This window comes from Zootoca vivipara, chromosome 12, assembly GCF_965207765.1.
Source record: "Zootoca vivipara chromosome 12, rZooViv2.hap1.1, whole genome shotgun sequence".
Lineage (NCBI taxonomy): Eukaryota > Metazoa > Chordata > Lepidosauria > Squamata > Lacertidae > Zootoca > Zootoca vivipara.
Window position 1 is genome coordinate 4,287,287 of NC_142595.1, and position 16,585 is coordinate 4,303,871.

Genomic DNA, 16,585 nt, shown 5'->3' on the forward strand with positions numbered 1-16,585 from the left:
GCCCACCTAGCAGTTTGAAAGCACATCAAAGTGCAAGTAGATAAATAGGGACCACTCCAGCAGGAAGGTAAACGGCGTTTCCGTGCGCTGCTCTGGTTCGCCAGGAGCAGCTTTGTCATGCTGGCCACATGTCCCGTAAGCTGTCTGCGGACAAACGCTGGCTCCCTCGGCCTATAGAGCGAGATGAGCGCCGCAACCCCAGAGTCGGACACGACTGGACCTGATGGTCAGGGGCCCTTTACCTATTTCAGATAGTGGTGAGCAACAATCGACATGCTGCCTTTCTATTCAAGTCAGCAGGGTTATAGGTTTGAGCCCCACTTTGGGCAAAACATTCCTGCATTGCAGGGAGTTGGACTGAGATGACCCTCATGGTCCCTTACAACTTGACTAATTCTATAATTCTATGGAGCTCAAGGTGATAGACTGTTCCAAAACTATTAATGGTAGCAGTGAAGTCCTTCAGACTGTACCACTTTAAGATGCATCTGAGGATTACTCAGCAACCCACCCATAGCAAAACTTCCCTGTGGATGGCAAGGGTAGCATGCCAGAAAGACAGGTTCTAGTGAAAACTGTTCCCTAGTGTACTAGCTTTCTATGCAAAGCATTTTTTTTTGTCGGAGACCACTTGAACTGTATGTTCTTCCACACCTCACACTGTGCCCTAGAAAAGACCTGTCACAATCTTCTTCTGAATGTGTGAAATTCCAAACTGTTCAGTCACGTCTACCAATCAATCTGGATAGCAATTAAAACTATTGCTATGGAAATTAGATTTTAAAAGGCAGCTATCAAACAAATGGTACTGAAACTGATTGTCATGAAAGTAGTAGCTGTTGAACGGGTTCAGGCATTATGCTTTTTATAAGCCAGGATTAAATTGACATGCCATCCTTCGCACGAGGACCACAGGGCGGTTTACAGAAAAGTTATCAGATTAAAATAATGGCACGAAAATATTGATATGCTAATAGTATGCAGCACTCAGGCAAGTTCTTTATTTCTCTGGCTTAGTGTCCCATAGCTGATTTCTTTCCCCCCCCTAGCATCTCTATCACAGTGGATTCCCCCTCTATCTCATGATATAACTAAAAAAAGCAAGAAGGCTGAGTTTGTAAGAGGGCCACTGAATGTTTCTCCATTCTCTACCCACTCCTTTAAAAAAAAACCACACACACACAGTAAGGAACCACAACACAAATTATGTAAAATTGTAATTTATTTCCCTCCCAAGTATCCAGAATAGCCCATCAATAAACAAATTAACAAAATGATGTTCATGTGGAAGTAAAGGATAAGGTGGTCAGATTACACCAAAGGAAACCTAGAAGTCCTGTTAATGGGATAGTGCAAGTTAACAGCATGTTGCTGGCCATGTCAACACCTTCATTTGGATTTTTTTTAAAAAAGTTTTACTTAACAATTTGATGAAATAAGAACTTTGGAAAGATGCCGTCCAAAATGACACTCACATATTTACAAATCGCAGGGAGCAAAGAAAAAAAAGTTTAAAAATAAAAACACAGAGAATTTATGAAAATATAGGTTTCCTATTTCCACCCCACAGGAGTCGCGGCTGCTGTTTTGAAAGGCTTATGAGATGGTTCCGAGCTTTCAGAGTTCATCTTTTTCCCGCAATAAGGTGTATCTATGTCCACTGGGTGCTAGCTTCTGGAATGAACTTTCAGGTGGGCTGCTTACTATGTCTTGAAGTGGCTGGAAAGAACAAAATAACAGATATGCTATGAAGACGTTATGGACTAGGAGCCACTAACCATTTTGGGCCCATTTAAAAATTTGATGATGTCATGGGCACCGTCGCAGAATGGTTGCCACCAGTAGCATACCCATTTCCCAAAAGGGAAACTGGCAAGACTGAAACAAACAAAAAAACTTGCTCAGCAAAATGAGAAGGCAGAGGTGGAGTCTGAACTCCAAAACTCAACACCACTCTTTCAAACCCACAAGTTCTCTGCTCCAACAGGAAGCTCATCTCTCCTGCCCATGCTCAATATTTTCCCCCCTCCCTTGGATCACCCCCCCCCCAAACACATTCAAGTGTCTTCAGGAAACAACACCCATGCACACCCTCTCTCCCCTCCCCAAGTCACCCTTCTAAACACAACCTTTACCACTGGGCCCTCTTATTCTGAAGCAAATGTCTGTTTAGTTTGGACAACTCTGATTTTGGTATTGTCCTCTGCTGTATAACTGGACTGACTGCTGGCATTTTATTACAGTTATGTCCTGTCTTTCTTCCACCTTGGAACTCAAGGTTGTGTGCATCTGGTACATCTGGCTGTCATCCATCCAGACACTGACCAGATGCAGACCTATTTAGCTTCCATAAGATGAAAGCCTCACCTGTTTTCTGACTATCCTTATGTGTTTGTGGAGAAGGGGAGTTGCTCTGGGGGATTCAGCCACAGAAGCTGTCTCAGGTAGCAGGAAGGTATGGTGGGGGTGCCAGCCAGACTATTACTGAGTGAAGTATGCTAATAGGGTTGTTGTTGTTTTTAATTCCAGTTCATCCAGGTCCTCCCAGGCAACAGGTCATGCCAGTGTTAGAAACTTAGATATGAAGGCTAGGAGCTAAATGGCACCTTAAACCTAAGTTATGGGCACAACAACAAAATGTCTAAGTGTGCTTTTTTATAACAAGAATAAAGGTAAAAGGGACCCCTGACCATTAGGTCCAGTCGTGACTGACTCTGGGGTTGCGCGCTCATCTCGCATTATTGGCCAAGGGAGCCGGCGTATAGCTTCCAGGTCATGTGGCCAGCATGACAAAGCCACTTCTGGCAAACCAGAGCAGCACATGGAAATGCTGTTTACCTTCCCGCTGTAGCGGTTCCTATTTATCTACTTGCATTTTGACGTGCTTTCAAACTGCTAGGTGGGCAGAAGCTGGGACCGAGCAACGGGAGCTCACCCCGTTGCAGGGATTCGAACCACCGACCTTCTGATCAGCAAGCCCTAGGCTCAGTGGTTTAACCCACAGTGCCATCTGGGTCCCTTGGATAACAAGAATACAAAGCTGAAAATGAATGAACTGCAGCTAAAAATATTATGTCCATTTTTCACAAGGTCAAGTCCTTCCCCTGCCCACCCCTTTAATATTCTTAAGAGTGACTCTTCTCCAGTCATCAGAGTAGCTGGAAGTGGGGAGGCAGAAAAAGGTCTTCCTTTTCTTCCATTCGGCACTTTTAATCTGAAATCTTAGGCAGAGTACTGCACCCAGAGCTCAGAAACTGCTGACGCTAATGGAATTCCCTGTCGCAATATACACCTAGAACAAAAGGACTTTTGAACACTGGGCCATGCTATTGCCAGACTGTTCATACTGGGGCTTCCCTGTTAGGAGCAGCTCAGAATTTCATGGCAACATGAAAACTGTGGGCCTGTTCTAAATTATGCTTGGTCCCACACATTCAAGGGGGCATGCTCTGGACATCCCCGCATATGGGTTGAGCTGATAGTAATCTGAAGGTGAGGGAACTTTCATTTGTTCCTTTGTCATGGTCAGAAGAGGTTTAATGATAAAGTGGGTAAATGTTAAAGCTTTTCATGAGCAGGATCCTCTGCAGGAGGGGACACGGAGCGTTGACTGTTGTATGTTTATATTGTTTTACTGTTTTTCTGATCCCCTTAGGAAGAAAGAGTAGTTTAAATAAATTGTGTGTGTGTGGTGGTGTGTACAGGATTAAAAATCACTAGGTTTTAATGACAATTACTTATATTCAATATATAAATTTAAGTTCAATTTTGATGTGGAAAAGATCAAGATCCCCCCCCCCACATATGACGAATAATTCCTTCTAAACCACACAGTCTTCCCATGAATAACAGAATGCTCATGCTTGCTTTAATATTGCCAATTTCAGACCTTGCCCAACAGGGCAGGACTAAAGTGCTTGCTCTTACCTGACCAGGTGCTATATCAGTTGGATCTGGGCCATGGTGAAATTCCCTGTGCAGTTTCCCAGAGTGCAAATCTTGTACAAATTGCTTGAGTTTACCTGGAGTACTGAAACAAAGACAAAAAAAATCCACACAAATAAAAATGATAAAGTTGAACAAAATCCAGAATGCTCACGACACCTTTGTTCTGTGGCCTGGGAAGATGCGCTCTGCCTTTCTATGATATAATCAAACCTAAGGCTGCTCACAATAAAATATGACTGCCTTCTGGAATAAAAAATAGTTCTAAGAGCATGTTAAAATGCAGGCAAAGAGGATGACATCAAAAACTCAGTACAAGTACCAAACAAGTTCACATGGAATCCACTGAGCACTGCAGTATTGCTGGTTTATACCTGTTCTACCTTTGGTCCAATATCCAGCTTTCCCTCCTTTTCCTAGCAATCTAATTTTCCTTTCCCAGTCTCACTTTATTCTTTTTCCTATTTGCCTATGCAATCTGTATTTTCTATGCTAATAAAAAGAATGGGAGGCTTGCATTTAGGGTGGACTTACAAAAGACAATCATTCTGTCCCTTTGAAAAAAGCATTTAGCCTTTCACACAAAAACTGCGTACAAAAAAATAACTAAATCCTAAACAAAATCTAAAATAAAAAATGTATGATTATATTTCATATGTCCAAGGTTTTCTTCAAGTCAATAATACAGGGTTGAGAGCTACACCAGGGCCTGGGGCAAGCTACTCCAAAAGCTCTTTTTTCTTCCTTGCTCCTGAGGACACAGCAAGCATTTATTCCCTTCATTAATTCCCACAGAGCTGGCCAACCCAATAACTTCATTGTATGTTCCCTTCAGCCCCCTGCTTACTACAATACAGCAGAGAACAGCAGGTGCCAAATGCACAGTTCACAAATACAAATGACTGTCAGGTAGCTGTATTGACAAAAATGCCTTTGAAAGCTTCTCCAGTGCTTGAGTAATTGCATAGACACCAGAGATGAACACTGATGGCGTATCAGTTTAAATTTCTTCAGAGATCATCCACTGTTTCCCTACACCAAAGGCTGCTTGAATACAGCAACCAGTGTTCTGTATGTTGCCAGCATCAGAACTCTGAAGATTAGGTGGCTTAAGCCAGTAGTATGTTAAGTGCTAAATACAGAAATCTAGGAAACACAGTAGTATAACGCTGCAATATGAAGAGAGCCCAAACCAGGAGGCTCAAAACATTTGTCTCTATCATAACAATATACAAGATCGTTATGTTACGTTAACAACCCTCTACTTCAATTGCTACTGGTCCTGCAGATGAACTGCACCCTGTTGGTCCATGGGGGAGGGGCATCCCATCATGGTTCAAGTCATATGAACGTAACACGAGCCAGTGGCCCATACAGTCCAGCAGCCTGTTCTCACAGTGCGCACCCAAGCAGCAGAACATGAGCACAAAAGCATTTCTCTGCTTCTGTATTTGGAACTGGGATTTGGAAGCATTGCTGCCTCCAAGGGTAAAGGCAGAGCATAGGCATCCTAGCTAGTAGCCTCCTCCTCCTCCATGAATTTGCCTAATCCTCTTTTAAATGCATCCAAGTTGGTTGCTATCACTGTCTCCTGGGGGGGGACGACGACGACAAATTCCACAGTATGACTATGTGCTGTGTGAAGAAGTCCTTTCTTTTACCTGTACCAAATATTTCAACATTCAGCTTCATTGTGAGTTCTCGTGTTATCAGAAAGGAATAACTTTTCTCTACCCGCTTTCTCTATGCCTTGCATACATTTATAAACTTCTATCATGCTTTGCCTTGTCTCTAAAAATAAGAAATCCCAAACACAGCAACCTTTCTTCATGGGGGAGTTGCTCTATCCCTTTGATCGTCTTCGCCACCCTTTTCTGAACCTTTTCCAACAACAATATCCTTTTTGTGGTGAGGCAACTAGAATTGTACACAGTGCTCCAACTGTGGTTGCACCATAGATTTGGATAACAGCAGGGGCCCTCTGGGACTTATCCCTCCAGTTATTTATCTTTGTTTTCTTCTTCAAAAGCATCTGACCATCAGCATATGCTGCTTTGAGAATCTACCGTGTGCTCCTTCTAGAACAATCCATTTTCTTTTCCTTTCAAAAATAGTCAGAATCCAAAGGCCCATGTTTTTCAGAATCCAAAGACCCCTCCTTCCTATTCTAGCACTGTATGTTGCCCAAAGCCGCAACACAGGGGGACCAGGTGGAGCAGAATCCAGCAGTGCAGAGAAACTACAGCAGGAAGGGGGAATAGACCCCCCCACCACCACCACGCACAGGCATGCATGATAGCTGTGTGAACACCCACAGGGGACTCTCTAAAATCCAGCGCATTTTAGCATTTAATTATTGTATTGGGTATGAGGGGCCTTGAATGATGACTGCATTTTGCTCTACCACATCCAAACCCAGAGTGGCTGGTGGGACTGGGGGAAGCATTTAATTTTTTTTACACACTGCTACATAATATGAAAAAGGCATTGGTTGTCCACCCTCTCCCTCTCCCCACACGAGCCCCCTCCCTCTTTTCAAGGCTGGACGGCCAAGAGAAAAGAAATCATCTACTCACGCCACATCACTGAAGTCTGGGAAGACATACATGTGCCTAAAACTGTCAATAGCAATAACAGGACAGTCTGCTGGAGTCTTCTGAATGTGGAGGAGTGGATGTCTGAACTTGTCACAATCAGCATGTAAAAAGTTTATCGTACCTTGAAATTCAGAAGCAAACTTTAGTTTGTTTTTAAAAAATGTAAGTTACAACAAACAACACTATACTTAATAGGTATTTAGATAATTACTGGTAGAGATATGCCCACGTGTTGGTAGAGATATTTCCATGTGACATCCACAACAGACCAATTATAAAAGAACTCTTTTTATAACATCCATTTATTAACCTTGCACCACCACAAAGGTGATGAATTTTCTACATAAGCAGAAACCATAAAAAGTGTTTGTAGATAATAAACATGAAACTACTGCAAACATTCATATTATACTTGCATACATGCACTGGGAAGCCATGGAATACAGCTAGGGTTGCCAGACTCAATAGTGGACAGGACTTCTGTGCCTTTAATTGCCCTGCTCTCTTTTGAGTCTGGAAACCTTAAAGAGAAACCAGCAGACCCTTTGTTTAATTTCCAAGCAAAGGGTCTGCTGGTTTCTCTTTAAGGTTTCCAGACTCAAAAGAGAGCAGGGCAATTAAAGGCACAGAAGTCCTGTCCACTATTGAGTCTGGCAACCCTAAATACAGCTGGAAGTGTCTGCAAAGTATGTTTAAACAGCCATTTTTTTTGCAATCAGTTGTAGAAACAATTGCACATGTCCCATGCAACTCCATTCTCAATTTGGGATGAAGCATGGTGAAGAACTCTTCCCTAGTGTAGATTTCTCTCTATATGTGATCTTTCCTTAGCCTAAGCAAGGACTCTTCAGAAACATTTTTCTATTGCTTTCCTTCTAGCCTTTTCCTTACGTCCTCCATTTTAAGCTCAGTTCTTGTTTGTTTGTTTGTTTTAAAAGATCTGTGAATTTATAGACTGTGTAATCCAGACTGTGAATCCAGTGTTAATTGGATTCAGAGTTGGCCAAGTGAAATCAATGGACTTAAGAAACTGAAGTCCATTGATTTAAGTTGATCTACTGCAAGTGTGAGTTGGAGATCACCCTGCAGTGATATCAGTAGGCTCATCCCATGTCCCACTTCATCAGCTTCCACCGCTTTTCAACACCTTGACACACACCTGCTTTGCAGCCTCAGGTGCTGCTTAAAGTAGCTCCATTCCCCACATCCTCATTTTGACTCAAACCCTAGCAAGTCAGCTACCACCAACAGCAGCACATTACAGGCACTCTGCACATTAGGGATGAATTTTAAAGATCCCCAAGATCATTCTCAAAAATGGAAAGAACAGCCCTATGCTGCTGATCATATATGTGAGCTACAAAGTTTGCAGAGGATGCTGCACAGGAAAATGTTATGTCCTGTAATAGTACTCTGGACTTGGATCTTGCTTCTGGGCTTCCCATAGGCATCTGGTTGGCCACGGATGGGACTTTGGCATGATCCAGAAAGGCTCTTCTTTTGTCTTTATGTTCTACAGACCCTTAACCTGTTTATGTGGAAGTTGACCGATCGTAGTCTACTTACTTGAGTGGCTGTAACATAAACCTGCCATGGTGGGTACTAATGAAGATAGTATGTAGAACGAGGCTGGAGAGCCTTTGGCCCTCCAGATGCTGTTGGACTCCAACAACCTCAAATCAGCATAGCCAATGGCCAGGAATGATGGGAGCTGTCGTCCAACAACATCTGGAGGGTGGCAGGTTACCCTGCCCCATTCTAGAGGATCTCTTTCACTCACAGGGAAAAAAAATTAAATTCTGATTTGTCAATTAATATTGTTTTCTGGATTCAAAGGCAACACACACAAACTGAATTAAATGCAAAGTGCAAGGCAACAACACACACCTACCCTTTTCACTTATTAACTGCCGTGCAACTTCCTGCTGGAACTTCTCTAGACTTTCTGTGTCATCTTTCATATGAAAGAGTATAAGAAAAGGAAGGCCCTCTTCTGTCAATTCCTATGTGGAGAGAGAAGAATTGGCAAAGAGTGATTTCCATTTTCTACCACTTTTTCCCTTACATTTTCAGCTGTATCTGCAGGACTTCCATGTTTATCAAATTTTCGCATATTACGTATGTAAGGAGTACAGTATTCAAATTAGAGTTGACAAAGCTTTCAAGGTACAAAACATAATTAGCTATTCAGATGAACCTGTAACACTCCAAATCAATCTTTGTTTTAGCATGGGAACAGTCTCCAAAACAAAAAAGCTAAACATTTTCATGAGCTGGAAGTTCAAATACTTCCAATGGGGAAATTAAAATACGAAGTGTAAGCCAGAATCAGGTTTTATCAGGTTCATGGTATATACATTTGGCCAATATTTGGTCATTTGTTAAAAACAGAGGAGTAAAATTTTACTTGTTCCAGCAGTTAAAAGGTATAAAAGCAATGATGAGCAACTGGTTCAAAACCCCAGGAGACAGCAAAAAGCACACTTTGGCTGATATGTCAGGTTGCTTTTTACTACTGTAACTTATTTACCAAACTCAGGCATGCCTGGATAGGTGCAAACTGCTTGAAGAAGTAACCCACGTGGGGGTAAGGGAGATAAGGTTTTGGCCTGCTCTGCATGCTAACCACCTCAGTCCTAAATTATTCCAGGTGTTCCTTCCATTCCAGCAGGACAACAGCACATGGGATGAGCGCCACCCAATAAACCAACAAGCTCTAATGTGTTGCTTTGTTCAGCTTCACCGGGCATATTTTTATATATAGCTCAAACTATGTACTCTGGTCCCCTCTTCCTGCCTATCTCTACTGTCTGAGGTTCAGCGGCTGGCATTGGCAGCAGCGGCCTAGGCAGGGATGAGCAGCTTGTGTGGCAACATGGGCAAGCGCATATGGGGTGTGGCGACACTGCCTGCCTGCTCACACCTTGAGTGTGATGCTGCAGCTGCAGCTGGGGCTGGGCTGGTGTGTTTGTGTGGACACGTGCTCCACAGCACAGGGGGTGAGGATTTTGGCAGTAGGTAGGAGCGGCCAACTGATTTATTTCTTTATTTCCCAGCATAGTCGTGCATGAGTCGATATGCACATAAATGGGGGAGGGGGGAGGGCACGACACCTGTACCTAATAGCTCGTTTTTCTCCTCAATTCCTGGATACTCTTATACAGTGGTACCTCTACTTACGAATAACTCTACTTACGAATGTTTCTACTTACGAACGGAGCTCCGTCCGCCATCTTGGATGCGGTTTAGATAGGATTTTTTTCTACTTACGAATTTTTAGATAGGGTTGCTTCTACTTACGAACTTTTTCTCCCAATGCATTCCTATGGGATTCAACTTACACTTTTTCCCGACTTACAAATGTGTGTTTGGAACACATTAAATTCGTAAGTAGAGGTACCACTGTACTAGATCACGACACTAACACATTTACTTATGATGCAACCAAGAAAACACAAAAATCTGCAGAACCACAGTGGCGGAGCTAGCCGCTCAGGTGCTGTGTGCAGCGCCCGTGCCCTGCAGCCAGGTGTGGGGCAAGCGGCCCATGGGGGCGGGGCACACTGCATGGAGCCCCTCCGCCGCCTCCCCCTCAGCTGTAGGGTGGCTGAGGGAGAGGCGGAGGACTGACGCAAGTCCCACGCAGCCGTTTTAGGCAGCATGGAGCCTGCAGGCGCCCAAGCCACCACATCACTCCCAGGAGAGATGCGTGGCCCGGGCACACTGCAGACCTCGTGGTAAGTGCCAGCCCCCGCGGTGTGGCGCCCAGTGCCAGCTGCATTTCATTATGTTTGCTGACTGAACTAGTGAGCCCAATTTTAAATCAAACTCATATTTTTGACATTTTGTCACCACCCCCCTCAGTGATGACGCCCAGGGCGGCCTGCACCCCCCCACTCCCTTCCTCCGATGCTGCATAACCATATGGGTAGGGTATGCAGCGTATACTATTCAAATACAAGCCATCATTCATGCTGTACAAACAACATTTGCTCTGACTTAAGAATATATCAGACTTGGGAATTTATAGCTAAAAACATGATATCATAAAGTAAATGGAGAACATTTTTTGTTTTTTGTTTATTAGAGGTTTTCTTAGTTCACAAAGATATGTGCAATGTCTCTCATAACATTTTTACAAATCAGTTTCATTTGTTGAGGCATTGGGAAGAAAAGGGGAAGAGAGGTAGATGGGGGGAGGGTGGGTGGCCCAAACATGTTTCTCACTTAAATATCTAGAAAGATTGGAGAATCAGACACTGCTTACCTCTCCATTCTCAAATGTAATTTCACGAACAAGTGGAACACATTTATCTTGAGTCCATGCATAAGCCAAGTCAAAATTGGTCATAGAGCCCAAGTAAACCATATCTGGAGCATTTTCCTATTAAAAGCGGATTATTGTTTTGTCAAATCATCAGTAGGGAAAAAACAAGAACACTGTGCACCGTTAAAATATACATATTGTAATATTCCGTGATGGAGATGCCATAGAGCTCAGCGCCCTGTGGCAATCTCCTTCTTCCCCTGCCATAGAGTCTAGGCAGCAGCATGTTGCAAGGTTCCTCACACCCTGCTAGCCAGCAGCCGTTAACGGCATCAAGCATGGGGCATGGGAAAGCACAGCATGATACTGCAATATCATATGGAGAGACCACCTAGACATTACACCTAGGAGGGGGTAAGTTCTCAATAGGATGCTGTTTTCATGAGACTTGGGGAAGTTTGGCTCTTTAAAAAGGTGCCAGACATAGATGACTAATGTGGACCATCAATAGTACCATGACCAATAATACAGTGTTTACTACTAAGATTTTCCATCTCTCTATAGAATTAAAAATGTATGTATTTTTTATGACATCCATTCCAAGGGACACCCCCCACCCTGCCCAAAGTAGCTATGGAGGTGTGCACTACAGTGGTGCCTCACTAGACGAATTTAATTCGTTCCACGGGTCTTTTCTTATAATGAAACATTCGTCTAGTGAATACCATAGCAATGCATTGAATTTTTTTTGGATTTTTTTTGCCCATAGGAACGCATTAATTGAATTTCAATGCATTCCTATGGGAAACCGCGATTCGCTAGACGAATTTTTCGTAAAACGAATTCGTCTAGCGAGGCAATCTCCACTAGAAAAAACCTTTCGTTAAGTGGAAATTTCGTTAAGCAGGGCATTCGTTAAGCGAGGCACCACTGTAGTTCTGAAATGCTACATCCAAGTTTCAAATCCAAAAGTGTTATAAGGAAGAAAGTGATTATATCTTTTGTTAAATTTAAGGAGTCAGATTTGTTTATTAACTGGCTTCAAAATGTGGAACTTGTAGCTAATATGCCAAAGGTTTGTCACACACCCAAGCTTTCTTTTTTTACTGAAGAATTCCAGAATCACTACACAATCTTCCTCTTTGGAAGTTTCAACTGTTAGATTTCTAAAGCACCTAGACAATCAATAACTTAGATCTATTTATCTCATGAAGGGACGTGGGTAGCGCTGTGGTCTAAACCACTGAGCCTAGGGCTTGCCGATCAGAAGGTCGGCGGTCTGAATCCCCACGACGGGGTGAGCTCCTGTTGCTTGGTCCCAGCTCCTGCCAACCTAGCAGTTCGAAAGCACCTCAAAGTACAAGTAGATAAATAGGTAAACGGCATTTCCATGCGCTGCTCTGGTTCACCAGAAGAGGCTTAGGCATGCTGGCCACATGACCCGGAAGCTGTCTGCTGACAAACGCCGGCTCCCTCGGCCTATAGAGCGAGATGAGCGCGCAACCCCAGAGTCGTCTATGACTGGACCTAACCGTCAGGGGTACCTTTACCTATTTATCTCATTTATCTAAACATTTATACAATAGCTTCCAAACAAAACAAAGGAGTTTATAGGATTAAAACCTAGCATAATAAAACAGTAAAATACTAAACAAACACAATTACCATAGAATTTATAATAGAGCTAGAATTAAAAACTAGTGCTCAGGAATGTGCGGATGAATAGGTGTGTTGCAAGCAACTTGTGGAACACCATTACTAGAGGTGCCTATCATATATTTGGTGTCGTAACTATGTGCATATTGTTGGGTGAGTAGATATTAATTCCCTGTTTCAATCTTGGGCATCTCCACAATCAGGTGGTAAACAAAAAACAAAAAACCTCTAGCTTAATTCACTAGAAAACTGCAACTTTAACATGCTCGGCTGGCAAGAAGCACCAAATCCAATATGAGGACTACATGATTTGGGCTAGCTACTTTATCAAATACAAGGATAAGGGATAGAAAAATATTTAAACTCACCCCAGGTGGCTTATAGATCACGTTGTCCCCACTAAATCGTTCTGGTTTGGAAACAGACCTAAGACAGGTAGTTACAATTTATCTTCTTATTAAGGTTAAGTACACACAAGGTTAAGTACACTTACAACATACAGGGCAAGGAGCAGATTTACAGTTAGTATCCCAGTCTCTACTGCAAACCAAGCCAGACAGTATTTTTCCCCCATGGCAGAGTATGCGGAGATTACAAAAACGGGGCACGGAGTAGCTTCTTTGAGGAAACAATACCTTCAAATTCAGATTTTGGAAGCAAGTGTCCCTAGTTCTTAAGATTCCTGTCAGCAGGATTTCTGGAGGGATGCTGGAGAAATATATCTTATGGAATCATGTATTCATTGATGTGTGGTCTCAGTGGATTAATGCTACTCTTCTGCATTTAATACAGTAGTATTTGAGCTACCCAAATATATCATTGTATTTTTTTAAACAACAACAACAAATCTTACCCAAATGCAGCAAGGAAGACACAGTCATCATGCAAAATATTTGCTACTTTTTCAAATGTCTTGAAATTATCAGAGTCTTTGTGTTCAAAGTATCCAATAATATTTCTTTTACTGTGCTGTAACAAAAAAACACATGAGGTATTATAATCTGAATTTTCATTTAACTTTCAGTCCTTGAGCCGGGGGGGGGGGGGGATGATTCCAATTTGAGACCAATGGAGTGTCAGGATATGCTAAAGGTTTATGAATATATAATGAATACAAAGTCCCTCTTTGTTGCAAAATGGATTACTTGTCTAAAGTTAGCACATCTGACATCTGATTATATTATCAAGAAAGCCATAAAAATAATCCACTAAGGGCTGGTTTGCATGTTAAGTCATAGGTTCACTGTTTTTTGCGCATGCTTGAAGAAACCTGAGCAAATCACACCTCTCTCCCTTGCTTTGCTAGGCAGCCAGAAGGATTCAACTTCCTTTTCAAAGGATGCTAGTTTAGCATTAAGTATGAACCAAATATTGTGAGTCAAAAATTTAAACAAGGCAACTTCGAACCATGGGTTATGAAGCTGACTTCTTTAACTAACCACAGTTGGTTTAATTCAGAGTTCATTTGACTTGTCCATTTTAAGCCAGGATCCTTAACAGAGTGGAGCACAGTCAACCATTGTTTAGTGTTACAGGGCAGGGACCCAGGTGGCGCTGTGGGTTAAACCACTGAGCCTAGGGCTTGCTGATCAGAAGGTCGGCGGTTCGAATCCCTGTGATGGGGTGAGCTCCTGTTGCTTGGTCCCAGCTCCTGCCAACCTAGCAGTTCGAAAGCACGTCAAAATGCAAGTAGATAAATAGGAACCGCTACAGCGGGAAGGTAAACGGCGTTTCCATGTGCTGCTCTGGTTCACCAGAAGCGGCTTTGTCATGCTGGCCACATGACCTGGAATCTGTACGCCGGCTCCCTCGGCCAATAATGCGAGATGAGCGTGCAACCCCAGAGTCGGTCACGACTGGACCTAATGGTCAGGGGTCCCTTTACCTTTACAAATGTGGCTTAATACCACAAATTTAGAGCATTCGTGTAACAGTTGTCACTAGCTATGAAACAGACAGAACTTCCTAAGTGATGAACATGCATTTCCCAAGTCATACATTGTCATTTAACATACTGAAATGAAAGGGAGACAGACAGACAGACAGAGCAGAGGGGGCAGGGGGCACTCACATCTAGAGACTTAATTTCTTCCAAACTGAGTATTTCTTGAATAGGATTACTTTTCTGTTGTCGGATATAATCTGCTATGGCTGTCACCGATCTCTGACCCCGATATTCTCGCTTCATCATCATTCCATTCCGGAACAATTTTAGAGTTGGATATTTGCTTATCCTGTACCTTTGAGCTATGTCCGCTGAAAAAGTAATTAAAAAACATTTGAAAATATACAAATTTAAATGTATAGAGTTAGTATTCTTTAACCAATAATGCTGCTATCCCCTTCTTTTAAATACCATGAGAGAAGTAATTAAAGTTTATTCTTTTAAAACTACAAGCTTCCAGAATATGGGTCAGTCAGAATCCCAACTTTTTCTATGCTTAACGAATGCCCTGCTTAACGAAATTTCCGCTTAACGAAAGGATTTTTCGAGCGGAGGTTGCCTCGCTAGAAGCATCAGTTTTACGAACAATTCGTCTAGCGAATCACGGTTTCCCATAGGAATGCATTGAAATTCAATTAATGCGTTCCTATGGGCAAAAAAAAATTCAAAAAAAATTCAATGCATTCCTATGGGATTCGCTAGACACATTTTTCGTTATAAGAAAAGACCCGTGGAACGAATTAAATTCGTCTAGCGAGGCACCACTGTATGGTTGTTTTTAACTAATGGGGTATTTCAGACCCCAAATACCAATGTGTATAGTTGGGACCGTGTACCATAAATAACCCATAATATTGTACTATAAACAGTAATCCTTAACATAATGCCTTGTTTTGACATGTAGTCACTGTCGGAAACATGGGAAGGATTTAACCCCAATGCTAGACCAGTAATTCAAGTGTAGGAAGGTTATGTTTTCCCAATATGCACTTCAGATGTCCAGTCAGACTACTGTGTAGTTGAGGTTATAAGTACAGTACACACATTAAGGAATCTGATCAGAATTTGCTTCTTACCAAACGAGCACCTTTCAAAACACTTTTAACACAAACTTGCCCTCCTTCAAGAACTTCATACTATTAATTGGGTTTTGACTGCAGTAATTTAGCACTTAGCCTAATTTAACCAATTAGCTAAATTAGTTGTTAATCACCTGCATTTTAAGAGGCTGACATACCTAATTTCAGTTACCTTAAATTTTCTTTAAACCTTCTCTTAAGATAATTTTGTATATATAGTTTTTAAAAAATAAAATAAAATACTTTATGTGATTATGGCAGTAACAATCCCAGAGAAATATGAATCAAGACAGCTAAACTCAAAATAGGAAAGAGAATTTAAAATTGGAGTCAAGTCGGAAAATTGGACTCAAGTTATTCAAGTCAGAGGGGACTAGAGATGTTAGACATTTATAAAAGGAGTTAACCTATTTCTAACACATGAGATAAGGTTCACCCAAGTGGCTGCCCTGTACATACCCTAGATGTGTATTACGGTCTAGTGCTGCAGAGACAGCTGTTTCCCTCAAAATATGGAATCCGACACTTGTAGGTTAGTTCCATTATAAAGATGGATCCAAGAGCTGCCTCCAAGTACCAAAAGTAAATCTCATTAGGGGGGGGGGAGACCTATGGTTCACTGGTTCAGACACAATGGCGGCTCCTTTGAATAAGTGTCTGACAAAAGGGTGTCCTGCAAAGGGGCTGTCGATGTTGGTATGGAGAACTCTTTCTACTGCCAACAGCTGCCCTTTAAGTGTGTGTGTGTGTGAGGGGGTGTCAAACCCTGACCCAATCCATCTTGCATGATTCTAAATACATGAGGTACCTCTATAGCAATGGGGTGTGTGTGTGACTGTCTGACACCTACACTATACAGCAAAAAAAAAACAACCACCTGTCCAAGTTATGGACAGTTATGTGTTGATGGAAGATCTGTGGATGTCTACATTATCTGAACCACCTTCTCAGATGGGTCCAATTCCAAGAGGTGCTCCTGTTCAATATCCACAGGCAAAGTTGTAACCAGTTAGATTGTGGGTGGAGGAATAGAGAACAAGGTAAGAAGATCCAACCAATTAGGAATTCTCCATCCTGGACTAAAGTTGATCAACAA

General features: G+C 42.3%; 1 protein-coding gene across 2 annotated transcripts in view; it reads right to left on the reverse strand.

Annotated features, from left to right (window-relative positions):
- Positions 1-1,204: 1,204 nt before the first annotated feature.
- The window catches only part of ERP44 (endoplasmic reticulum protein 44), a 36,993-nt gene continuing 21,612 nt past the window's right edge, over positions 1,205-16,585 (reverse strand). For both annotated transcript variants that reach the window (XM_035135389.3, XM_088655929.1), the window contains exons 5-12: positions 14,537-14,721; positions 13,319-13,434; positions 12,834-12,891; positions 10,810-10,926; positions 8,434-8,545; positions 6,522-6,663; positions 3,928-4,030; positions 1,205-1,719 (exon numbers count right to left, since the gene is read on the reverse strand). In XM_035135389.3, coding sequence (XP_034991280.2) covers positions 1,618-1,719; positions 3,928-4,030; positions 6,522-6,663; positions 8,434-8,545; positions 10,810-10,926; positions 12,834-12,891; positions 13,319-13,434; positions 14,537-14,721 — 935 coding nt within the window. In that variant the 3' untranslated portion in view covers positions 1,205-1,617. The remainder of the gene's footprint in view (positions 1,720-3,927; positions 4,031-6,521; positions 6,664-8,433; positions 8,546-10,809; positions 10,927-12,833; positions 12,892-13,318; positions 13,435-14,536; positions 14,722-16,585) is intronic.